Genomic DNA, 22,890 nt, shown 5'->3' on the forward strand with positions numbered 1-22,890 from the left:
TTATGACACTTTTCTTCAGGATGATGTTTTCTCACAGAAGACAGAGTAGTCTCTAGCTATTCTGCAGTTTTTGAACAGGTGAGGTCACAGTCTGAAATACCTCCCAACTTTTTTACGTGTACTCCCTCAGCTATCTACTTCTGTTTGCAGAACCCAAACAGGGTGGCCTGAGCAGCTGTACAGTGTGCTCCTCTTCAGCGTTTCAGACTCTTCAGTTCTTCTTAAAGCATAGGAAAACCTGCCAGGGGCACATGCAGGAGCAGGAATTCTAGTACACAGAGATGTTTTTCCAGAGGGAGAACTCAGTGTTTCTGAGCACAGAGCCTGTCCCATAGGGGTGACCAGAAGATGAACTTTCATAGGAGTGAGTTAGTGTTGCAGAGCACCAAAAAGACAAAAGGCCTTTGGATTGACATCACACTACAAGAAAATGTGTAATAAAAGGCCACAGTCTCACTGTGTCACTGCCAAAGAATGCTGGCATGGACAGGATTATTCCAGCCAAGGGACCTGCTCATTTATCTCCTGCTCATATGTTCTTGTTCCCTGCAGTTCCTTCTTTCATTTAAGCTATTTTTTGTCTTCCTGCTTTTCCTGCTTCTTCTCTCCTGTTATTCTTCCTCTCTGTACAGTATGTTTGCCATCCATTTTTCTTACAGTAGCACTGTTACATTTGTTGGGATGAGTCTGTCTCCCTTTCTTTCTCCTTGACACTTTTTTCCATCTCTTTTCCCTATCTGTTGCTGCCTTGTAAGCCATTAACAAGCATGTGGACAGAGGGTCCACAGAAACCACCCATCAAGTTCACCAGAGCACACCTTAGTGTACAAAAGGTCTGGAGTGGCTCCATTTTGGGGCTGTGTGCATCTTGACTGAGGCAGATCAGGTCAGATGATATTAGCAGAGGATTAGGATGAATGGTGTGAGCTCCACCACAGTCCATCTGCTATTATTTTACCAACCGTCTGTGCCCATTTTCTAGTGCTAGATACAGGATGATTTCCAAGGCTGGCATAGTTTCTTCCCGTGCATGTCTGTAGCATTATCACACAGGAAACACAGGATAGAGCAGGCGCTTATGTTGCATTCCCCTGGTACCAAAAAGTTGCCATGGTATGGGCAAGGAATTCTTTGCAGTATAGGAGAGAGAACATGAGGATCATCTGCAAGCCAGGGTGAATTGCCTGGTATTAATACCACTAACTGATCTCAACAGCTGTTGAAAGAGGCTCCCACAGCTGTAAAGTTGGCTATGATTGATCCTTTTTCACACATATTACCACGGCCCAAGAAATAGCAAGCACTGGCACATGTGGGAGAAGAGCACTTGAATCCAAGTCTAAATTCCTCTAGGGCAGGACCCATGTAAGTGATAGAAGCAACAGGGGAAAATGAGTTGGAAGAACATGTGGCCAGGCAATGGCTGGATACAGCTTCAGACTCTCAGAAAATGTGTCTGATGGGCATCTTTGCAGTTTCAAAATAGGATACTTCAAGTGTGTTTTCTTCGGCCTCTCTCCTAGCATCTTCCATCATCCTGAAGAAAAGTGTTGACTGAGGGAAGCAAAGCAACCAATGTGACAGGGAGACTCCAGATTCCACCTATTTTTCTTCTGTTGAAGAGCCAATCTATTCCTCACTTTACTTCCCCACCCTCATGTTCTCCACAATTGCCTGAAAGTAGCTGCACCAGCTGTTGGAGAGGAGCAGGGAAATGCCTGTGTGGGAGAGAGAGCCAAAATGTCCTGGTGGAGCTCCTCTACAGGACTGAGACGCTGCATCTGAAACTGACCTCCTGTGTCTTTGGATGCTTCCAGAAAGAGCCATTCTTCCCAGGTCATAGTACCAGAAGATTTGCCAATTATACCTCCCTGTAAGAGATTCCCAAGGTTCTTGGTAACTATGATGTTAAGGATGTGCTCTAAAATATTTTTTGCTTATAAATCTAAGTGGTTCCATATTTGCCCTAAATCTACATTCACTAAACATCTTTGTGATTCTGGACTTAGGCTCCTGCAAAGCAACTGAAGCTGCTAGTCCTCACTGTACAAAATACCCACAAAAAGTGAGGAATCTTCTCACTCCCCAGCTTAGGAAGAGTTCAAATATGGGTCTAGACATTACTCTTGTCCCACAACTTTGTGTCAGACTGAAATCAAAACTTTGAAAACGGTGAACTGGGGGAATAATTATGTGAACTTTGCTGACCCATCTCTGCCTGTTTGCAGCATCCCCGCAACCTCCAATGGTACTATCCGGAACAGGATTATTAAGTCTATGGGGAGGGAAGAATAAGAAGTAGATGAGCTGTTAAGAAGCAGGAAAAAAAATCTTCTCTTCATGCCCATGACCTCAATAAGGAAAAGAAATGAGAAGCACAAACAGGATGTGCTAGCAAAGCAGAAATGTTGCTCAAACTTATGTGTGTTTTCAAAACCGGTGCTGTGGAGGACTTTAGGGCAAGTGAAAGAAGTCAGACTGGTGAGCTCTGTGTGTGGTCATTTGTCCTTAGAGTACACAAGACCATGGGTGTAGGGGCTTGCTTTGCACTGGCATGTCCACATCCTGTTAAGATTGACTTGGAGTCTTCTTCATTAAGAATCAGGGAAGAATTTATCCTCCATGGTCCACTAATTGCAGGAACATGCACTTGACACTGCCAGCTGGGGGCCAATCAGGCAGAGTTGTTAGGCTTGTTTAAGTGGAAGGTTATAAATCTGATTTGATACAGACTAGAATCATCATCATGTTTCACACCTGAGCCAAAGCCACAGAGCAGCTCTGAGCTGAAATGAAGCACTGACCTCCAGATTCTATATACAATATCCTGCCAGCAATCTTAAATCAGAAATTATAATTTCCCATTTCATGAACTGGATTTGTATTTGTCCTGTCAGGCAAGGTCAGTCTTTCGCACATTAAGATAAAACGTTGAGTAGCTCAGTTGTTTAACTGTAATGCCTAAAGAGTGATGGATACTGGTGGAAAATCATAGCTGTCCACCTGTTTTTCAAGGTACTTCAGTAATGTCCAGAGGCAGCATCCACTTGGTGAGTGGTTCAGTTCTTAACAACTTCATGGGCCTCAGCCTTAATGAACATTGCAATCACAACCCAAACAAGGTCTTGGGAATTTCTCTGGAAGATCTAACTTTTAGAGGACCTAGAGTGATCCAGGGGATCCAGAGATGCTCCTGGGCTACAGCAGCAGGGAGTCAAAGAGGGATGTGATGCTGTGACTGTGCAGTGGATAATATTCATGGCTCCTTTGTGTCAACATCTTCCAGCAAGACTTCACAGGACAAAGAACAAATGCATGTACAATGGAAACAGAGACTTCAGGTAAAGAGACATGAAGACTCAGAGACAGAGATGTCCAGAAGTAGATGAAATCAGATTTTGGGCTTTAAGCGTGTGCTGCTGAGGGTGCAGCATACTCATGCAACTCAGAGAGCTAGGAAGAAAAATGTTTGGAGGTTTTGTTTGAACAAACTGTCCAAAATCTGTCCATCCACTTATCAGCCTCCCACATATAAAAATGGAGCAACAAGCACCAAGGACTTTTTCCAGCAAGAACACACACTTCCATTTCAGTACTTTGGTAAGTCACAAGTGGGGCAAGAAGGAATTTCTCCAGAAATGCAAGGAAGGCTGGCTTGGAGAAGTAGCCAGTGGTTCACATGTCTCTTTACTACTAACTGGTGCCAGGAAGCAGCCAGTCTGTTATGGTGACTAATCCAGCAGGCACTTTAGAAATGAGTCCACAGCTGTTCAAACTATAAACTATATTGAGTTATAATTTCATTGGTCCACAGTCGTGAAGTAAACACTTTTCCAGTGGCACTAATCATGTTTTAACCCTGATCTAAGCAGCAGTCTCCCTCTGGAAAGTGAGGAAAATATGAACAGAGCTTGCCCAACTTTTCCAAAGATGTTTCAGATCCTAGCTCTTCTTCTCAGTACACATCCAAGCACTTCCAGAAGACTGCTTCCTCTTCCTGAGAGAACTCTGTCTCCTTTGCCTTAAAAGCAGGTCAGGTCTCATCTGTACATCTTCCACAATGCTTTGGCACTCCAGTGCTATTCCCAAGTCCACTGCCAAAGCAGACCTACCCCTGATGCTTAAAGTTTTCTGTAGAACTTTTCCCATCACAGGAGGAGAGGTGATTTTCTGCTGATTTCCTATTCAGCACCACAGAGGCAGACTCCGAAAAGCCCATGAAAGGCAACTGAATGAATATACTGTTCCCTCCAATTGTGACTCCGTCATTTCCTCTCATTACTCTAATAGAAACAAATCTTTCTCATCTCAGCCTTATTACCTCACACAAAGGAAAATGGTATGTAATCCTGTTAGAACTGGGTTGCTGCTGGACACATTTTAAAGTCATTGTTCTGGGATGCCAGTCTCCACTGTATGTGACTGGGAGAAGTGGGAAATGCAATTACTAGGCTATTCAAATGCCTAGAATGAAACCCTGCCATTAATAGGCAAAAGCCAGCGAGAAAAAGAGCCATTGCTTTATGAAATTACAGGGTTTGGCTAAATTAGAGTCTAATCAGCACCTCAGCAAAGGAGCAGGGTTAGCTCCTACTGCCATCCCTGGAGTTTCTTCATGTCACTCAACCTGATACTTGGCATCCCCAATGGAAACCCAACCTGCAAGATGGCTTACGGTCATGAAGCCAGTGGTGTACAAGTCCAGCTGAGACAATGGTGAATGATTTATACTGTCCTTTGATATGGGAAAGACCTCAGAGTTCAGGAACAGAAATCTGCCCGCTGCTGCCATCACCTCATCTTGTACTTTGGCTCTGAGCTTTTTGGCAGAATCTGGGATCAAATCTGTCTCTTAATATTCATGGCCTACAGCTCCAATTTTGCTAATTGTTGGTGCAACCCAGCAAAGCAGCCAGGTGGGAAATTTGCATTGCTAAACTCATGGAGCTGCAACTTCCCCGCAAGGAATTCACGTGCTGGAGGAGAGAAGAGGGCTAGCTCTGCTTGTGGCAGTCAGTGAAGCAAAGCAGAACAAGATGAGTGGGAATAATCTCAACTGCCTCATTGAGTTGCCTTCTGTTGAGTGGTTAGACACTGACATGTTCCTAATCATTCCCATCCATGTGAAGCCAAGACATTTTTAGCTGGTAGCAAAGAGACAGAAATCTTGCAGAGAAATGTTAGGGAAGACCACACACGAACAACAATGACCATCAGAGACCACAAGCAGAGACAAACTTTTGTCCCAGATTGTTCTTTGCAGTCAACCTCCTACTGTTATTCCCTGCATTTGCTTCTCTTCCTGCCCCTCTCTTGAGCTGCATGGCTGGTCCTGCTGGTCTCTTCTGCAGTCAGGCATCCACTCATCTCATTGTTTTGGTGTCCTTCTTTGTCTTCCCCTTCTCTGCTGTGTGTTACCTCAGTCCCCCAAAAGATTCCTGTCCCACAAGATGAGGCTGGGTTCCTGCTGAGAACAGAACCGTTCTTGCAGGTCCCAAACAGAAGGGATGTGGGCTGAGGTATGGTTCCTGCTAGAGAAGGAGAAAGCAGCTGATCACCACTGCAGTCTCCAAGTCCCTTGAAGAGCCGAGAGTCACTTCCCTGTTTATGCTCTTTATTAGTCCCTATTCTCTTTAATCGGCTTAGACTGATGAGCCGAGGCAGCGGTAAGGATCAGCCGGGCTGTTTAATTAAAGGATTGCAGCTCAGCCTTGCAGTTTGGGGGTTTGTGTAAATGAGCTGCAAGTACATTATTTAATCTGCTGTGCAGAGAGGAGCTGGGGCATTAATGAAGCAAATTCTAATTAAAACTAGATAGCTGATGGTTATTAGCGGCATCAGTTCTGACAGGATTTATCTCATTTAGGGAAACCATCAGGAAGGGGAAAAGAGAGAATAAACCCAAACTGGTTTATCAGAATTCACAACAGCACCACTTGTGACTGGCTGTCCGTTCAGTGGCACTCAGGAGAGCTGCACAGGGAGCCCCTATGTACCAGGCTCTCCCACTGGGAGCCCTGATGAGCTTATTTAGGGGTATGCTTGGCTCGCCCAGGAACTGATTGCCTATTCAGGCTGTCTGACCCACATATTTCAGTCTTGATTGACTTTTGTTCTGCTTTGGTTCAATCAGGAATCTGTTTATGATTTGAGCAGGGTGACAGACTCTGTAAATGATCTGATAAGCTTCTCCTAGAAGCCTACTGAGCCATTCCACAACAGCATATGGATATCAGCTCCATGCTGACTCTGTGTTTTTCCCTCTCCATCATTCTTTTGCCTTCCTCACTGCATTGTACATGTAACTTCGGACATGAAGGAAGCCCATGTCTGACTGCAGGACCTGGCAGAGACTTGAAGATGTTTCATGGCCAGCATAAATTTAACTGGTGAGTTTAATAACTCTCCGTGCCTATTCTCACCTTCAAATAGCCATGGTGGCTTCAACCATCTTTTTCTCTGCATAGAATATTGTGTCACACACAGACAGATTCAGGACTGCTATTGGGGTCTGGAGGCATTAGAAAAGGCAAGAACATGAGAAAGTCTGGGGAAAAAAGTAAGGAATGCATGAGGCCTGCAGTGTGGGACAAGCTGCAAAAGGCATCAAATCAGTACAAGGCATAGATCAGTACAAGAAGTCCAGATGCAACTTGCTATAGGGGTCATGGTCATTCATCCCCAATTCAGGACTTCCTGGCTCAGACTTGTCTTCGGATGCAACTTGGCAAAGTTGTTAAATTACTGAAACACACAATCACTTCTTCAATTTACCTGTCACGCCCCAGCAGAAGCAGGGCAGGCAAACTCAGGCTCAAGGGATAGGCAGGACCTTTTGGAGTCACCAGGACAAAAGGAAGGCCTGGCAAAGAACATGACAGAAATTATCCTAGAGTTTAAGACTGTGAGACTGACAGCCTTGTAGAACAAGAACATTCTAGAAACTAAGGGAACTGATCAGAAATAAGATGGAGGCTGGGACAAGAATGGGGCAGGGTCAAGGATGAGGGTATGAAGATAGAACACTAGGGCAAAACTGAGCCTTTTTTCTAGACAAACTAGAGCACTTAAAAAAAATTCTCTCACTCCAGAAATGTAAGGGAGATGTGGCTTTCCCTACCACAGAAATCTCCATGGTCTCCTCCTCTGTTACCTCCTTTTCCTTGCCATCTCCCCATCTGCCATGAAAGGGCTGTCATGCAAACTTTACCAATGCTTGAAAGCCCTCAGCGCAGACTGATCATGGGGGTTAACCCTTCCATCTTCATACACACATGGGCAGGAGGGGTCCTGCTTCTTTACCCTGTCTCCAAGTGTGGCCGAACCCTACTTTTGAGCATACACACCCACCCACCCCTGTTCTCTTCACAGTTGTCCAGCACTCACACTTTTTCTTGGAAGGAAATCAGAAACCACAGCCTGCTCCAGTGAGAAGAACAAGAGATATTTCATTTAAAAAATGCAGTAGCCTCACTACTGCAATTCAGCTGCCCAGTTCTGTTCAGAGCCGTTCTAGTAACTCAGGCTTCTTACACAGGTGCCAAAGGTCAGATGTAAGCCTAGCAGCGTAATGAGAGAAATCTTTAAAGAGAAACCTCTTTGCTATTGTCAGAAGGGTGATGAGGCCTGGAAAAACAGAGCAGGTCTGTAGGATGTAGGGGTGGGAAGTCGTGAGAGGAGAAGGAGATGGCGAGAACAGAGGGACAAGGCCAAGCATGGAAGCTAAATGCTGTATGTACATCTCGAGTACCTCTGAAGCTCCTCAGACCCCTTGGTCCTGGCACTGGCATCTTTCACTGATGAGGGAGAGCTGAGAACTGCTGGTGCCCCCACACCTGGCTGCACTGGATACAAGCTGGTGATAGTTAATAGTACCTGTCTACAGCTGTTCTTTGGGGGCAGGCTCAGACCATCTGACACAGGCAAAATGCTCCCCCCACCCTGATTCAGGGTGTGAGACAGAACCCTGAGTTTGTTGGGTGACTTTTGCTATGCTTTAAAGGTTATAGTGTGTGTGTCCAGGAACCTCATAGAGTGAGATAAATAATTTGAAGGAGAAGAGTGAAGCATGTGCATGTCAGTGTCACATACAGTAAGAAGAGGTACAAGCATGAATGTGGGTTGATGGAAATAGATATTTGAAAAGAGGCTGAAAAAACATTTTGTGTGTGTGTGAGTGAAGGTCGGGGTGGGGGGGGCGGGTTGCAAGCAATTACACAACAGTACAAACAGTAATCTCTGGGAGGGAAAAGCAAGTGACAGCAGTGCTGGGAACATGGGATGTAGGGGAGGATGGAAGTGGATTGGCATGTGTAGTGTGTGAGTTTTGTCTGGGGCAGGAAGATCAGTGATATATGATAAGGAAGTAGAAAAAAAATAAAGATCTTGCTGGCAACAATTTCCCACCTTGATGAGGAGTCTGGAGATGAAGGCTTCTGCTCTGCATCAGCTGCTGGGCAACAGAACTGGTGTAAAACAGTTTCATTCCTGCAAGAAAAAACAAACTGCAGTGGGTCAGTGTTCACTTCACTCAGCAGAAAGCTCAAGGGAGAATGCCATTTTTAGAGCTGTTCCAAGGGGACAGTGACTCCCAGTGATGCTGAAAGAGTAGTCTAATTCTTATATGAACATTTTTTACTCCAAGGTGGAGGGGAGCAGAGAAAAGGGGGCTCAGAGTTCTATTCCCTTACCTTACCTGTTCTCATGCTGATATCAGCCTGTGGAGAATGGGGCAAAAGTGCACAACCCAAAAGTTCTCCTTCTAGCAGCATTTGTTTCACAATCGCATACATCTCATGAAAAACAGTTTTGTCTGTCTTTAATTCTATTTCTTTGGGGACAAAAATATGTCCTTATATGTGTTTCCTTACATATGTTTCCTATACATTGTGAAGTAGTTGATCTTTTCTTACCAGTGGCTAAATTACCTCTGCAGACAATTCTCGTGAAACCTCCCTGGAGCACAGAAATGGCCTTAGCACACCACTGCTGGGGATTACCAGGAATAGTAGTGGAGAACTGACAGAACAAGCACAGGTAGGGGGACTGAGACCATGACAAGAGAAAGAGACCATAGAAGAGAAAAGCAAAACCCTAAGAAGTAAAAAACTTGAGCAAAATAGGAAAACAAAAGACAAAAATGTGTTTATTAGATAAGAAAGACAAAAGATTTCATCCAAAGGAAGAAATCCTAGTGTCACAGAAGTTTTTGACACTGGGCTCTCATTTCCATTAGATAGGTTTATTGCAAGAAATCAGTTATGGTATTTGGTATCTTGACCTTGGTGCCTCAAAACAGGGACCCCAAACAAAGAAATCCCTGGACAATCATACCTTTATGACTTAAACTCCCCATCCCTCATGCGACAGTCCAGACCAACAGCATTATCGGGGTCTGGGGTCTCCTTGCTCTTTGTTGGTTTGGTGTTTTGTTACCAAGTGGTTGCCACTTGCTCTTCTTCATATGCTCCTTACATCAGTTTCAGTGGTGGTTTTGGTCAGGTCTGTGGTCAATGTGTCTTGGTTTGAAAGACAGGTGTCTGCCAAGGAAGGCGGGAACCTCCCTTGGAACGGCGAATTTGACCCCCTTCCCTCTGAATTATGATAACTTTGAAATTAAGGGGCTTTCGGGCAAAGATATGAGAAACAGCAATAACAGTTCTTTACTAGTGTGCATAACAAGGCAAGCAAGCAACAATAACTGTGGCAGCACCAGCGAGCAGCAGCCGGGCCCAGCGCCGCCTCTCCCGGCCGCGGGCCCTGCGGGATTCCCCGCGCCTGCAGGGGGCGCTGTGCCGCGAGCTCGGCCGCTGCTCTCCCTCACGCGGCGATGGCGGACGGGCTGGAGGGCGAAATGGGCTGCAGCAGGAGCCTCGGAGCGGCAGCAGGAACAGCAGGGCCGGATCTCCCGGGGCAGCAAGCAAGAGGTAGCAGAAGCTCGGCAGCTGTGGCAGGAGCCATGGGGTTCCAGTGCAACGGCCGCTCCCACAAGCAGAGCTTTACTCACGGTAGGAGAAGGCAGCAGGAGGCAAAGCCTTGCAGTGGTGGCGAATTGTCCCCACAGCAACCGCAGCCTGTCTCCCCTCTGATGCTGGCAGTGAGAGTGTGAGAGACCGAGCAAGTGGTGGGATTGTACTTGAGTCTCTTTTCAAGCAGGCTCACACAAATGCTCCAGCTCCTACATCCTATCACACTGCTCATTTACAAAGAATCATTTGTATTGAAAAAGACCCTTAAGATCATTGAGTCCAACCATTAACCTAACACAGCCAAGCCCACGACTAAACCATGTCCCTTAGCCCCACATCTACATGTCATTTAACTACCTTCAGGGATGGTGACTTCACGGCTTCCCTGGGAAGCCTGATCCAATGCCTGACCACCCCTTCAGTGAAGAAATTTTTCCTGATAAGCAATCTAAACCTCCCCTGGTGCAACTTTAGGCCATTTCCTCTTGTCTTGCCACTTGTTACTTGGTAGAAGTGACCAACCCCCACCTGGCTACAACCTCCTTTCAGGAAGTTGTAGAGAGTGATAAGGTCCTTCCTCAGCCTCCTTTTCTCCACTGCCCTCAGCTGCTCCTCATAAGCTGCTCTACAGCCTTCAACAGCTACCAAAAAAAATCTTTTAAAAAATAGACACCCCACATTTCAGCCATTTCTAATCTAAACATTTCCCTAAATTAACTACACTGTTCTCTGCTTTTATTCAAACAGCAGATGCACAATGACAATTCCTAATTGCACATGAAGAAAGCAAACAAGAGGGAGCAAAAACAGGGAAAAAGAGGAAGGAACAAGGATGGACAAAAACCTAAGAAATATATAAGCTTATATATAGATGAAATGCCTCACTAGTTAATTATCATGATAGAAACACAAAGAAAAGTAAAAGGGAAACAGGGAAAGGAAGAGTGGTGTGAAGTTTCAGGACTTTAGGCTCAGTCTCCTGTGGGCAGTTTAAGAAAAAAAAGTATCCCAGATCCTCATCAAAGAATCAGCACACTCTGAGCACCACAGCTGCAGTCAGCTCCTGACTCTGGTTCTCATGATTTCTTATGTGTGCTCAACAACAGCCTTGGGTGTTTTCTACCCAAACCAAAGTTGTCTTGAACCTTGGAGATCCCAAGATCTCTGGAATAGTTGTGCCCCTTACGTACCACCACCAGATGCTGATCATTCCCACAGGCAGAAATTTGCCTCCAGTGGGATCCTTATGTCCCACTCCAGGGGCCATGACTCTCATGGAGAATCCACCAGGGAGGTGGTGAGGAGCAGATACTGCCTGATGGAGGTAACTATATGAGTTGCACATGGGTATTCCAAGCCTGTGCTGAAAGCTCTTCCCATGACTGGAAGCAGGGAAGGTTATCTTATTATTCCTATTAAATCCAACTTCTCCAAATGCCCAGGAGCAGTTGGAGCTCAGGGGCTGTTTGCACTCTTCTTTTACAGCTTGCTTCTCTTTCTCTTTTGTTCTCCCCAGGCATACACCACAGGAACTGGGTTCTGCCATGGAGACAACTTCTGTTCCTTTTTCTCTTTCTTTCCATCTCTTGATCCTGCACATATCTGATATGTTGCAAATCCACACCCTCACTTTTGCATCGTGGCACCCAGACAGGAGCTGGGAGAGGGTTAACCTGTGGGAGAAGTTGATCCATTCCCACCCGAAGAGGCTGTGTGTCAGTTGTTATCAGGACAAAGCTGCTCTCCTCTGGGTGCAATAGGCAAGTGTCCTAGAGCCTCACTGCCACTTCTGAGCCTCAAGGAAGTGCTCCAGGAAAGCAACTGTCTTCCTAACACTGTGAAGTCTTCAGGTAAGACATTATTTTTGTTGTTGTGATTCAAGAGGGCCTGTCAGGATTGTAATGTCTGGTGGGTACCTGGATTTCCTTCTCCTGTGGTGTTGTCAGCCTTTGCAAATTTGAAGTTTAAAGTGAGCCTAGAGATATTTAGTATCTGTCATAAGTCAAGATAATAGTTTTGATGGTGGTTTCTTGTTTTTTGTTTTCCTTCCTATGCTGTCTTTTTATTTTGTTTTTAAACAAATCTTAACTTCATAAGCCAGAAAGGCTACATAACTTGAATATGCGGTCTCTGAGGAGTTAAACCCTAGAAAGCATGAGGTTTTTTCAGCCTTTGAAAAACAGGGAGGGAGGCAATGTAACTTCACTCATTACTTTGGAGTGTGGATCTGAAAATTTGTTTCTTTTTAAATGCCTCTGGTAGGTGGCAATGGTCGACCAATTAAAAGGGTAGGTCCAGGGCTTGCTTTTCTACCCGTGTTTTTCTGTACATCCTCTGCTTTGCCTTCTTCAAACCATTGCAGAGACTGAAATTAAACACACACTATCATGGGCAGATGAGGCAGCTGATTGTGGAGATAGTTTCTCCCAATCTGCCAGGATACTGCTGAACTGTTCTATTTCCAATTTATTGCTTTAAAAATAAATTATTATCTCTTGGTCTGTACTCTGAGGAAAGCTTGGAAGGGAAAACCAGCAAGAAGAAAAGGTGTTCTGGGTGAGTTGGGTGGCACAAAAGAGGAAGGGGCTCAGGGAGAGAAGAAGGAGGCACGCTGGGGAAAGGTTTTCCAGCACTATGAGACCCATGTGTGGAGGAGCAGCAGAGGACAAAGGCAAGCACAGATGCAAAGGGAAGACTGAGAACAGCCTGAGCCTGTCAGTGCCTTGCTCCATCTAGCTGGGATGCACACTCCGGAGGCAAGGATTTGACAGTCCAGACCTATCTTAAATGCAGAGATAGCTTGGCCCAGTAGTTACCCACGCTGTCAATTGAAACATTAGCCCTCTCTCCTCTGAGAGAAAACAGCTGACTGAATTTTATTCAGATGTCTTTAACATTGCTCCTGACAAGAGGTATCCTCCAGCCAGCTGCCTACAGCCTCAATAGAGGTATCTGTGAATGAACTGTCCAGCCACAGCAGTTCCTGCTCTGTGATGAACTTCAGAGAGGCTTGTGCCCAACCTCCTGGCTAGCACAAGCTGTCTAGTCAGCTCAGGAGTTAGCTCTACCTTTCTGGCTTCTCAGAAAGTTGGACTGTGCTGCAAAGGGGCCCCTTATTCATGCTGCCTTGGTCTTTCATCGATGGCTCCCAAGGGGATAAGCTTCTTTTCTCTTAAAAACTGGCGTTGTAGAGGGAACAAGAACTGAGGGCCAAAAATTTAAAGTCTCTGTAGCTTGCACATCACAGGGCTAAATGAGGGCAAACTTTCCTAAAATTCCCTTAATGCTCTATCTTCCCTTTGGACAAGTGCCATGGGCTTTCTCCTCAGTCAGTGTTGCCCCCTAAGCATCAGTGCCCAGTAGTTTAGCACTGATGAGAGCTGTCTTGAAATAGAGATGCCCATCTGCTGAGAGCTGCGTTATGGTAAACAAACCCAACCTCTTTTTGTTCTCCTGCACCCCCACAAAAGCAAACCCCGGTCCAGACAGCATATGGAAAATGGTGGCACTCCCTGCTCTCCAGCAGTCAGCTTTAATTAAACGTATATCCTGTGTGGCCTGTTCCCAAAGATAAAGAGCAGCTCTGTGTTTTTCTGCATGAATGATTTTAGACTACAAGAAATGCCAAAACAAGACAGAATGAAAATTGCTCTCACTATGAGTACACAGAGTGTGCTTTTCTCTACCATGCTGCAACACCCCTGCATCCCGCTGCTCTGGTCAGTTGTGTAGGACTGCTGGCATGCTCCATAAATGAAGATCACTGGGTTCCCCAACTGCCAGTACTTACTAACCTCTGCGTTCTGATCCTTGAGCCCTACTGGCCTGCATATCCAGCAGCCTTGCCCTTGGCCCAAGCACACAGCAGTTCTTAGAAATCTGACAATGCTGAATCAAGGAATGTGCTATCAGTAAATAACTAGTCCAACTCATGCAGCCTTTCTGGTTTCTTTTTAAAACTCTGCCTTTTGAAGAAAAGCCAGAGGCTTTGACCAAAAGTCACTGTTTGTAGTGCTGGATATCTCAGCTTTCCTGGAGTCTTTTGCCACTTGTCTCTATCTTGCCTTTTTTTCGGATAACTGCCAAGAGAACAGATGGAGTCGCAGAAAATCATGGCCTAGCAGGGGAAGATTAAAGGCAGAAAGAGTCAAAGGAGAACTGAAGTCATCTCAGATGAAGTTTTACTGGCTGTTACATTTCGTAAGATGAGCACTGGATAACCACAAACAGGAATTATTTAGCAATGCTAAGTTAATGAAAGGCCAGTTGCAGTCTTCTGCCTCCCCCAAAATGTAGCTCAATGCTACCTCTACCTACCAATGGAGCTGTGACACAACCTAGCTAAGGTTAGCTGCAGACCTAACTCCTTCTATCACCTCCCTCCTGTGATAGATCTATTTTTGACTGGAACTGAGAGTTGAAGTGAGATCTCAAAAAGGCACTGTTTCCAAAAGAGTACTGTCTAACAACTAGCTGCTTCTCCCCACTTCTTCACTTTTCACTGCAGAATACCACTAAAATTTTCTAGCTGTCTTAATGGTTCATCTCAGTTGTAGGGCATTAGACTGGTGTTTTGGAGGCAGTTTAGAATGGGCAGGGTTCATATTGTAAGGAAACATACATGATTAAAAATAAATTCAAAGTAATTTCTGCAATTTAAGTTCATTAAGTCCCTGTAAATTTGATGGCCTCCTCATTTATTATGGGATACTGTTGACAGCAAGAATTTGATAAGATTCAGAGAGGAACTGGACATTTTAAGAACTATCCTATTAGAGTACTTAATGCAGATTTTTTCCAAAGCCAATGTATAGGACTCAAACTTATCAGCATTAGAAAGCCCATAGCTGTTTTTAAATCTTTCCTCTTGAACAGTTGATATTGGCTATCTCAGAAAAACAGTTACACAAACCAGAACCACAAATGTGACTGACTGAGAAAATTCTGTGTTAAGGGGCATGGGCCTTATTACCCAAGATACTGAAGTGTAGGAGTGCAACAAGCCTGAAACTATTGTTGCCTGGAAATAGAACAAACCTTCCCAAACAATGTTAAAATGGTAATATAAAAGCAAACCTTTACTTGAAAGCCTTCAGGTACACAATATGGCAAAACCTGCATGTGGTACAGTAATTCTACAATTTTTATAAGGTTAGTTGATTAGCATACCTATCATATACTGTCCAATTAGGAGAGTAGTTGGTTAGGTAATATTTCCCCAGGTACTGGCCCATTGGAATCGGTCAAGGGGCTTCTTTGCCCCACTTGGTTATGTCTTTCCAGATTCTGATTGGAAAACAGAACATCCTTGTAGTTGGTTCTCTTTTTGGAATAAGACTAAACAGTATGTCAGGAATGTGTTAGAATGTTAGCTTATTGTTCTAAAATGTAGGGGGAAAGGGTAGGAAAATACTAGGAGCTACAGCCATGTATTAGCAACCTACAAATGTATGAAAAATATAAAAAGCTAAAAATCTTTAGGCATCACAATCACTTTATTTTACATTCCCAGTAACTACTACAATCCCAACCTGAGTGTCGCTAGGATGCAGGGATCAAGCATTTTCTTAACTTATTTAGCCATTGCCTGTCTACCTCTGTCTATAACCCTCCACAAGCTTAGATACCTAGTTAATTGTATGACAAAACTGAAGTTGTGTCTAGATGATGTTTAGATTCCAGCACATAGCTCCTGCCTAACAAAAGCAAGCTGCTGAAGAAACTCTGTGCTGTGGCAGCATGATGGATGAATATACAACATACATAGGCATGCCCAGCCTCACCAGGATGCATCGTAGCCCTTCTTTCAGTCCACCTGAGTGCCTATCATCCTACAGCTCTTTAGCATTCTCAAAGCTGTTCTTGCTTCTTCTCTCCACCACTCAAAGTCATGCTAGGAGGGAGGAAGAGAGGGGAACTTGCCAGGAGCATCTATTCTCTCTGCTTGCCTGCCAGAAATGAAAAATCAAATATGTTTTGTAGTCTGGAACTTGGCTTGCCTTGATCATCTCATGAGTGTTGGAGAAAATGTCTTCTTCCATGATGTTTCTCTATAAATTTGATTATCGAAAGATCAGTGCTCATCCTCTAAAACTTACTTAGCACCTGCTTAATCATTGTCTTCTTTCTTGGTAAAAAAATTCATTTTAAGTCATACATCCTTTGCATAGCATTACTATAAATTTCTTTCTTCAGTGCTAGGAGATGGGATGAAGATGGTATTCCCAGTGCCAGAGTATTTACAGTTTCTCACTAGAATATGTCGATTTTAGAGACCCTATGAAATATCTTAAAACAAAATTGCCCTTGCTAGTATAAAATACCATATGCATTACATACACTACTGTTTGGAAAGTGACAATCCAATGTGACACTGACACAAATGTGTGTCTCTGAGCTATTGTGGGGTTTTCAGAACAGCACAGCTTGGAAGGATAAGCACAAGGCACCGTGCTGGGGAAATGGAATTTCCTGTGTTGGAGGAAGAAGGTCTGAGCCAATGCTGCTGTGATCTGATCTTTTTTTGGTTAACTCATTGGGTGACTACAACAGATATGTCAAATGTGCCATTCACTTATCACCATCTGCTTCTAGGGATGGGGAGATTAATGCCATGTCTTCCTGAACAGTTGGTTTCGCAGCTTACTTTAGTCCATATAAGTGGTAGGCATTTCTCCTGTACATCTTCACTTTTACCTTGAAGAAATTCTTGGGGGAAAATGTGGCATGACTGGCAGATGGGTGCATGGATTTTGGAAAGAAATTGTGGTGTTTTGCAGCAATTTCAGTACGAAGAACATGACCAGTAGACAAACGTGTGTGGATGTGCACAAAGAGGGTCTGAGCATGTAGTGATAGACCCTCTTTAATGTAAGGTGGCATTTTGGACTTAGGATCAGAGTCAGCAATGTATCTGGGAGATGGTGAAAATTAACTGTGGCCTCGTGTTCTGGCTCAGCAGGGTCTGTTCCTCTGCCATGGACCTAAACACATGGTTTTCTCTTGGTGACAGGCTACTTCTCATAAAGATGTCACCTGAATTGTGTCACCTGTGAATTCACTGTATTCAGTGGAAATTGCTGCTGACAAGTCCATCTTGTCACCCAGAAACACTTGAAGGAAATCTCATCCATTTGTTAAGTCTACCAGGCACGGTTGGGCTAACTGCCAGGTTTTCCCACATACTAGAAATGAGCAAGAGTGGGAAAAGGAATGGGATGTGCTCAGGAATCAGCTGCAGGGGGAGAGTCCATGCTGGCTTCTGGGTCCAGTCTGACTGATATGTCCTTGTGATAGCCAGAAGCAAAGTCTGGGGTCAGGTTTTGGACCCACTTTCAGCATTTCTCATGCTAGGTGGGGCATTACTTTGTGCAGTTTTGTGGCTCTTGATGCTTCAGCTATGATGGGATGAAATAACTCACTCAAGGTGAACTAAGGAGGATAAATTCACTCTCAATTATCTGTGGACTAATTCTGTTATAACCAGAGACAACCTACATGAGAGAAATTGTCCATAGGAGGAAACTTAAGATCAAATATCTACTGTGCAAAGTCAGACCCTAAAGTAGTCAAACATAATGTATTGCATGCATATATAAGATAGCAGCTTGAAGGGATTTGGAAATAGTACTTAAATTGGACGGAACAAAACATTCCAATTTGGGACACAGGGATGGCCTGGTGTAAGCTAGCATTGCTAAAAACTCTCAGTAGAGGGGCACTTGTATCTCTGGTGTTGATACGTTGGTGTCTCTTACAGAATCCTTGTTGATGAAATATACTTGGTGTTTACGGAGGATGCTTCTCATGCTCCCCTATGTGCCCAGCGGAAGTGATTCACTCAGAAGCTTCTCTTCTTGCTATTAATTTCTTTCCTAAGGCACAGTAGGAACAGGGATAAGGGAGATTATAGTACTTGATAATCAACTTTCAGGAAAAAACATCCTGGGAAGAAGAGAATTTATCATTAGCTGGTAGAGGGATTGGGGGCCTGCATCTCCTGAAATATTGTTGAATCACATGTCAATCAGGAGCCCATTCACTCCATTTAAATTGGATTTCTCTCTTCCAGAGAAGCATCAGCCACATAGAGCATGGCTGTCTGCTAATTGGATTGGTGCCTGTAAGCACAAAAAGGAAGAGGCCAAAATGGCCATGGGAGGAGGAAACACTGTATGTTGGACTATGCAGTTCAGTGTGCATCTTCAGCCATGTTCAAATCCTCTGTCAGTAGTGGAAACAGTTGATGATGTTTTGTGCTAGACAAGCCACAGCATCATTTGCTTTGGCTTGCTAACAGGCTGAGTAGTGGAATTCAGGAAAAGCAGCTACTCTATAATAAAGAGCAGTCTGATATTCTAAGCGTGTGTGCACATCTGATCATGTGGAGGGGATCCTCTGGTGACACGTGCAGCACTCACTGCAGTGAGCAGAGGTTTCATAAGTTGTAGCCAAAACTATACTTCAGATATCACAACTAGGAAGCTGCTATAAATCAAAAGCATGTGTGAGGGGGAGTTTGTGTAAGTTCCCGAAATAATTTCAGTTAAATAATTACCACAAACAGAAACTGTGTCAATTAATTTCTTAATTGAAAGCTATTTTTCCAAGATAACATGTCTTTTCCAAGATAACATGTCTTTTCCAAGACAGCATCCTTCACTTCCAACTATCTTCAGTATCATCATTTTTTTAAAGGTTATATATGTAATGGAATAATTACATGTCAGCAGATGCATGCTGATAGTGATCTTCTGTAGTTTGAAACATCTTTTCATACCTCTTCTATTTTGTACTATGCAAAGGGCCTTTCTTCTTTGTTCAAATAATAGATTTATAACTACATAAAACGGAAATAGCTGGCAAAAGCTCACTTTTAATTACACTGATAAGCATTCTTCAAATCCCCTCCAGTTCTTCATATAATAATTACAGTTTTTCAGCCTCATACCAATGAGTATGTGGTCCTTCTGAAGAGATCCAGAACCAGCACTCTGCCTGAGTGCTCTGCTAGCAGAGCAAACACCTTTTTTCTTCTCTCCTATTTTGGGCCAATACATATGAACACTAAAAAAAGGCAAAGGCTTGTGTTAGTGGAATTGGCAAGCCCTTTCATAATTACTGGGACTGTGAGATATAAAGGGAATTTAGGTCTCTTCCTCAGTAAGAATAAATTATTTTTACTTTTTGAATAAGTGTCAGAATTGGACTCAGTAAAAGGATATTTATTATGACTAATATTTGATCTGTTTTTAATCAAGCTTACACTTTTTACTGGCTTCTCACTTACACTTAACCCCTTAGTACAGGAAGAAAACCCTGGAATTTTCCAGAGGCTAAAATCAAAATGTCCCTAGCACTGGAGAATGACACAAATCTAAATGAAGGAGTGCTGTTCAGTAATGCAGAATCTCATAAACATGTAAATTAGCAGCATCCACGGCTCACTTCTGAGCTCTCTGTGCCCTTGGCAACACTGTCTGCTGCAGACCTGTCCCTGGTTGGCACTGCTTGGCCAGATGTGCTGCTGGCACCCCACAGGCAGCTCTGTGTCTCACACTGGATACCAGTGCAGCGTGACAGTGAATTGCACCAGCAACTAAAGAGAAGCTGGAAAGCTCATTCCTACCACATTGGGCTGATGCACTAAATGTCAGTGGTGATGTTATTCTGCACACTCACCAAGAATTTCAGGATTGTTCTGTGCAGTAAATCCTGCTGCCAAGGGCTGAGGTGCCCCAGCTCTGCTGTTGGGGCTTAACACACGAGGAATGCAATTGAATGCAGTGAGGAAGATCTGGGCTTCGCTTGCAGAACGCTTTAGAGCTCTGGTTTGGAGCCTTGGCTCTGGAATTCCAGTTACCATCACACCTACACATATCTGGGGCTGCTGCATCAGTGACACCCACAACTGAAAAAGAAGTGATTTTGTAAAGCAGAAGGACCACAAGGAGAATTAGGAATGCAGAACTGGACATAGGCTGCTTGCTGGCATACCCAAGGCTAAATTGTGCTGTTCCCTGATGCTGGAGAGCTGAGTTGCTACTGCTGTGGGAAGGAGAAGAGCAGAGGAAAAGTGCAGGCCCAGTTGCAGAGCTGACTGTAATGTCTCAAGGGACAGTTAGCAATAGTCACCACTGCTTCAGGGGAAATTTAATTTGCCCATTTCCCTTCCAAACACACCCACATGCTTCCACCAGGGCCTTGACATATGGAAAGCAGGCAGTGCTCAAGGCTGCTTGTGGACACAGCAGCTGGCTGACACCAAGAGCAGCTGTATTTGCATACGTAATTACTCTGGAAAGAATGTACCATTTGGCACCAATGCAAATGGGGAGAGGATGCAACTTGAATGCTCAGCACATGACCATCACAGATACCTGGTTTTCAGTTAAGAGGAGATTTCACAGTTTCTTGGGGCTTCATAAAATCCTGGCCTTGCTAAAGTTGCAGAAGAGCAGGTGGAATTAATGAGGTGTTCTAATATTTGGAAAATGTATGAGAGTTGTTCCCTTTGCCCATCTTAACTGTTCAATAATTCCTGAGATTTATAACTAGTAGGACATACAATGTTCTGTCAAGTCAATTTATCAAGACAATGACAGTTTAGGTTAATCTTAGTTGTAGGAGTTGGATTATTTTATACTCTCTCTGGTGCGGCAGCACTGGGAAAAATCACCACAAAAATGGAGAAGGCATCTCTTCTTAGCCTTGCATACAGTAATTGTTCATCCATGCCCTATCTCAGAACGAGATACCAATGTCAGCTAACACTCATTTATAGATATATACCTGGCCAAAGGAGCAGTGCTTCAGTCAGTGATGACTACAGGAACCTATACAGCCTGCACCTGCCACCATATTCAGTTCACCTGGAATTCAATGAGCTACTTATATCTGTCTGTACCCCTGGATATCTCTGTAGTGCCTTATTCCCCATTGTGCCTTGTGGGGACTCTTTACTTGCTAAAGCATTCCACTTAAAAAACCACTACTGTTCTCTACTTAATGAAGCTTGGAACTTCCCACCGTGTGCTGGAGCCCTCTGTATTTGGCAAAAAAAAAACCAAAAAAACCCCAACATATAAAATGTGGTTCTGGAAACATAAACATAAGAGATTTTCCTCTGTTGCAAGAGCATGATTTCTGCAGAGATATTTCAGGAGAGTTTCATAAACAATTACTAGAATTCAGAGTGAGGAGCTGTGCGATTGATTATGTTTCTGCTCCTGAAACAAAATGGCTGATGCAGACTTTTTGAACTCCGTGGTACTTACACCTGGGCAATCTCCTCTAGCAACTGAGATTTAACAAGTTTGCTTCAGTAGCCTGGTGCCAGCAGGGCTGTAGCATAAGCTGACACCGTGTGGCTCAGAATAAGCTGGCAGTGCTATTTGTGGTTTCACACTTCAACTGTGAAGCTACATCAGCAATGGTTCCAGACCCTGCATGCTGGGCTGTGACAATACTTCCCATCTTGGGAAGAGGCAACAGCAGTGGCTGTATCTGCATCTGTGGTTACTTTAGCACTTGGAGCTGTTGAAATCTTGATTCTTGTGGTGAACACGTTCTGTCTAGACTCTAGTTTAGCCTTGGAAGCTGTGTGGTGGGGGAACTTCCACTTCTGGCAGCAGCTGTGTGGTATAAGAAGCGTGTAGTGCATGAAGAGATCCCAGAGCTGTACAGAAGGTGTCATGAAGAGACAGTGAAGCTTCTTGCATGAAAAACAATCTCACCAAAATAAGTTTTTAATAAAAAATAAACCTCCTGGCCACCTGGGAACACACTGGCTCATGTTCAGCTGCTGTTGACCAGCACTCCCAGGACCTTTTCCAATGGGCAGCTTTCCACCCACTCTTCCCCTGGCTTGTAGCACTGCAGGGGGTTGCTGTCACCCAAGGAGAGGACCCAGCACTTTGCCTTTGTTGAACCTCACACCATTGATTGGCCCATTGATCCAGCCTGTCCTGATCCTTCTGCAGAGCCTTCCTGCCCTCCAGCAGATCAACACTCCTGCCCAACCTGGGGTCATCAGGCTTTGTACCTTTGTGCAGCACAATCGAATTCTCCCACCCTTCTAGGCTTGTTGAAGAATGCCATCCCTTTTTTTTCAAAGTAATAACTGGAATACATATTTCAGAACCTGTTTCTATGTCCTTGTAACAAGGTACTTTAATTCCTTTATTTCTAGGAACAACCACTGCCATAACAATTTTATTTTTGTGTCTCTACACTAATACAGTACTAAGGCAATGAAGATCATATTGCTACTTTTGACCCAGGACAGACAAGGCTCAGTGGAAGAGTACATTGAGATGTTCCAGCAGGATGTTATTTTGGAACCTGCAAGGTCTTAGAATAGCAATATTTTTCCTTGCCAAAGTTATGCTCTTGAAATAACTTAAGTAGAAGAGTCTGTCTCATTAGGTCTTATGATAGCAGGACTTGGATTCTATTCCCATTCTCACTTCCAAACAGTGACCCACTCTCAGTTGGACAGAGACAGAGTTTCCCATCTTGTAGAACAGGTTCCATTACAGATTGGAGTCTTGTGGTTAGGCTGCACTTGAATGGACCACACTATTTTAGCATTTATTGAGATCTCATAGTGATTAATGCCATAGGACACCTCAAGTCTCTTTGTGAAACAATTGAATTGTATAAAAGCATGTGCTGAATTGTATAAAAGGCATCAGTAGAGGAAAAAATAGGCGGATTTTGCTGCTTTAGCAGCAAAGGGTGTAACTGTTGGCCATGACTCCATTGCATGTTTCAGGTACCACTGTTAAGGTGCCGCCTGGAGCAGTTGGCTTCTCCCAGGATCAGAGAGTCTAGCAAAGGTGAGCCATATTAGAGGTTACCCCATAAATAAAATGTAAGGAGAACATACATGTACCGAGAGATTCCCCATTAGCAAAAAAAC

General features: G+C 44.1%; 1 protein-coding gene across 1 annotated transcript in view; it reads right to left on the minus strand.

The window, feature by feature from the left end:
• Nucleotides 1-6,268: 6,268 nt before the first annotated feature.
• Nucleotides 6,269-22,890, minus strand: part of LOC138104492 (IQ motif and SEC7 domain-containing protein 3-like) — a 44,597-nt gene continuing 27,975 nt past the window's right edge. Inside the window, exons 3-5 of the mRNA XM_069003788.1 lie at nucleotides 8,407-8,487; nucleotides 7,121-7,178; nucleotides 6,269-6,343 (exon numbers count right to left, since the gene is read on the minus strand). Coding sequence (XP_068859889.1) covers nucleotides 6,269-6,343; nucleotides 7,121-7,178; nucleotides 8,407-8,487 — 214 coding nt within the window. The remainder of the gene's footprint in view (nucleotides 6,344-7,120; nucleotides 7,179-8,406; nucleotides 8,488-22,890) is intronic.

The sequence above is a fragment of the Aphelocoma coerulescens genome, chromosome 1A, assembly GCF_041296385.1.
Source record: "Aphelocoma coerulescens isolate FSJ_1873_10779 chromosome 1A, UR_Acoe_1.0, whole genome shotgun sequence".
Lineage (NCBI taxonomy): Eukaryota > Metazoa > Chordata > Aves > Passeriformes > Corvidae > Aphelocoma > Aphelocoma coerulescens.